Source organism: Microcebus murinus, chromosome 4, assembly GCF_040939455.1.
Source record: "Microcebus murinus isolate Inina chromosome 4, M.murinus_Inina_mat1.0, whole genome shotgun sequence".
Taxonomy (NCBI): domain Eukaryota; kingdom Metazoa; phylum Chordata; class Mammalia; order Primates; family Cheirogaleidae; genus Microcebus; species Microcebus murinus.
This window is the reverse complement of record NC_134107.1, coordinates 18,928,442-18,931,832: the sequence shown is the minus strand read 5'-3', so window position 1 is coordinate 18,931,832 and position 3,391 is coordinate 18,928,442. Positions and strand designations below refer to the sequence as shown.

General features: G+C 42.2%; 1 protein-coding gene across 1 annotated transcript; it reads left to right on the top strand.

Annotated features, from left to right (window-relative positions):
• The first annotated feature begins 2,164 nt into the window (after positions 1 to 2,164).
• On the top strand, positions 2,165 to 3,073 carry LOC105884112 (olfactory receptor 4C6-like). The gene has a single exon (XM_076001260.1). The coding sequence runs from the start codon at positions 2,165 to 2,167 to the stop codon at positions 3,071 to 3,073; it is 909 nt and encodes a 302-aa protein (XP_075857375.1).
• Positions 3,074 to 3,391: the final 318 nt, after the last annotated feature.

Genomic DNA, 3,391 nt, shown 5'->3' with positions numbered 1-3,391 from the left:
TTAAGCATCTCCCTGTGGAAATAAGAGAAATATATAATGAGATGAAATAATGACATACAGGAAAAATGTTTTATAAGTGGGTGGGATAAATATTCAGGCTAGTGAAGCTGAAGACAGCCATCAGGAAGGACTGGTTGAGAGAAGACACAGAGAGAGGCATGAGGTGAGCCTAGATATATAGACATATGTCATGATCAGGAAAAAAATCAACAACGTGTGATTGCTGCTTCCCCAAGCTCACACTGCTGTTCTGTGAGCCAGGAGGTGAAAGTGCCAGGGGCTGTGAAGTGTAGCAGTTTGAGTCAATCACATGCCTGGAAGAAATTGTGAGGAAGTTATACAATTTCTCTAAGCCTCAGTTGCTGCTTTAGAAAATCCAGGCAATCATGATGCTTACTTTATTTGGCTGTTCATGATAATTAAATGAGAAAAAGCTTTTTGATCATTGCCCGTACTCAGTAAGCAACATGAACGTAGTAGCTACAGTTTCTCTTTTGCTAATTGCACTGCTGCAGAAATTGAGGCTTGGGGAGGTTGAGATTACAGAGCCAGTGTGTACCCTGGCTGTGCCTTAGAGGCAGATTTGCTGTGTCTGGATCCAGGAATTCCCTGAGAAAAGAAAGGCAGTGTGGAAGGAAACAGGGTGTGAGTCTGGCAGGAAACGGGTGGCGCTGACAGTGGAATAAAGGGAGTAGGACAGAGAAATGAAGTCCCATCAGTAAGGGAAGGGGCCTGGAGATAGGAGCTGAATTTCAGGTGTGAAAGTTCAAATCTGTTCTGCATCAGCAGAGAGTCCCTCTAGGTGCCAAACCTTAAGGATAGAGAGGACACAGATATGACCTAAAGCAGCACTTTCAATTTTCCCTTTTTGAAAAAAAATTCAAAATATTAAGGGGTGTACAAATGTTTTTGTGACAAGGCTTTTGAATCAGAGCTGTAAGCCTGTGCCCATCACCCGAATAGTGTTCATTGTAGCTGTTAGGTGGGTTTTTGTCCCTTCCCTCCCCCCCCCCTTTAAGCTGCTTGATTTCCAATGACTTACTGCCCTGTGTGCACTTGTGTGCCCATCCGTTAGTTCCAATTTATTAGAGAGTACACATCATGATTGTTGTCAATTAAACAGGACAATAACTACAAAATATTTAGCATAGTTATTAGTGAATGATAAGCTAACAGCATACTTGCTGAAGAAGCAATATTGATGTTTGAGGACACCCATTCTGGAGTCAGAAAATATGGTCCTTGTTCTGGTTTCACAGCTCTCTAGCTATGCCACCTTAGTCAAGTTTCCCTAAACTCTATGATAGCCAGATTCCTTATATGTAAAATAAAAGTAATTATGGAAGTATTCCAGTGACAGGATTATTCTAGTTCCCGGAATGAGGAATTGCTCCCACTATGACATAGGTGCTCAAAAAGTTGGCCATTAATGATAACAATCATAAAGATAAGAGAAGGAGGGAGAGAAAGCCATTTCTCATGGAAGTACAATTTAGAGAAAGAGGAGAAGAGACTTGAGGAAACTTTGTATTAATGAAGTATGTATCTTTTAAATTCTGTTTCTTAGTACATTCTTAAAAGCCAAATGTTTGGATGGTGGATACATTAATAAAAAACATCCAAGAATGGATTAATAAAATGTGGTATATGTATACCATGGAGTACTATTCAGCTCTAAGAAACAATGGTGATATAGCACACCTTATATTTTCCTGGTTAGAGCTGGAACCCATACTACTAAGTGAATTATCCCAAAAATGGAAAAACAAGCACCACATATATTCACCAGCAAGCTGGTATTAACTGAGTAGCACCTAAGTGGACACATAGGTACTACAGTAATAGGGTATTGGGCAGGTGGGAGGGGGGAGGAGTGAGGAAGGCGGGTATATACATATATAATGAGTGAGATGTGCACCATCTGGGGGATGGTCATGCTGGAAACTCAGACTTGGGGGGGGGCATTTATTGAAACCTTAAAATCTGTACCACCATAATATGAAAAATAAAAAAAATTAAAAATAATAAAAAACAAAATAAAAAACGACAGTTTCCATAAGGTCCTGGATATACAGGAAGACAACTAGTCACTAATGCTAAATCATATGTTGATTATTTTTAGGATTCCCAACACTCAGCTGGAACTCATATCAGCACCTGATAAATGGAAAATAAAAACAATGTGACAAAATTTATTCTTCTAGGCCTTATAGAGGACACAGAGTTGCGGAAAATATCTTCTGCTGTGATTCTAATCATGTATTTGGCCACGGTATTGGGAAATCTACTCATTGTGGTCACCATAATCACAAGTCAGAGTCTGAGATCACCTATGTATTTTTTTCTTACCTTCTTTTCCATTTCGGATGTCTCCTTCTCTTCTGTGATTACCCCCAAGATGATTGTGGACTCCCTCTCTGAGAGCACTACCATCTCCCTTGAAGGCTGCATGACCCAGCTCTTTGGAACACACTTCTTTGGTGGTGTGGGGATCATCCTGCTCATCGTGATGGCCTATGACCGCTACGTGGCCATCTGTAAGCCCCTGCACTACACGAGCATCATGCGTCCTAGCGTGTGCCGCCTGATGGTGGCAGGGGCTTGGGTGGGGGGATTTCTTCATGCAGCAATACAGCTCCTCTTCATGTGTCAAATACCCTTTTGTGGTCCTAATGTCATAGACCACTTTCTATGTGATTTGTTTCAGTTGCTGGAACTTGCCTGCATGGATACCTCTATCCTGGGCCTCTTAATCACCCTCAACAGTGGGGTGATGTGTCTGACCATCTTCCTTATCCTAATTGCCTCCTACGCGGTCATCCTATGTTCCCTAAAGTCTCACAGCTCTGAAGGGCGTCGCAAAGCCCTCTCCACCTGTGGCTCCCACCTCACAGTGGTTGTGTTGTTCTTCGTGCCATGTATTTTCTTGTACATGAGGCCAGTGGCCACTTACCCCATAGACAAGGCAATGATTGTGTCTGATTCAATCATTGCACCCATGTTAAATCCGTTGATCTACACCCTGAGGAATGCAGAGGTGAAAACTGCCATGAAGAAACTTTGGAAAAAATAAGGAACTTTGGTTGGCAAGTAACTGTCATGTGTTTTATGTAAGCAGAAGTCATTCTTTCAGAAATGAGTGAGAACTAAACCTGTGCATTCTCCCTGGCAGCCAGGGGCTCCTTTTAAAACTATAGACTCTGATTTGTGATTCAGATCATTTACAGTTTAGAGATTATGATACAGTCCTGCTTCATACTTGTCCTTAGTTCCCATTGCCTCAGAATCGCCTCGTCTTGTCCTGGGATTCCCTGATCCTCTTGCAGCTGCTCCACCTCTGCAAACACAGCTGGAGCCCTCGCCCCTCCCTCACTGAGCATCAGCCTTAGAA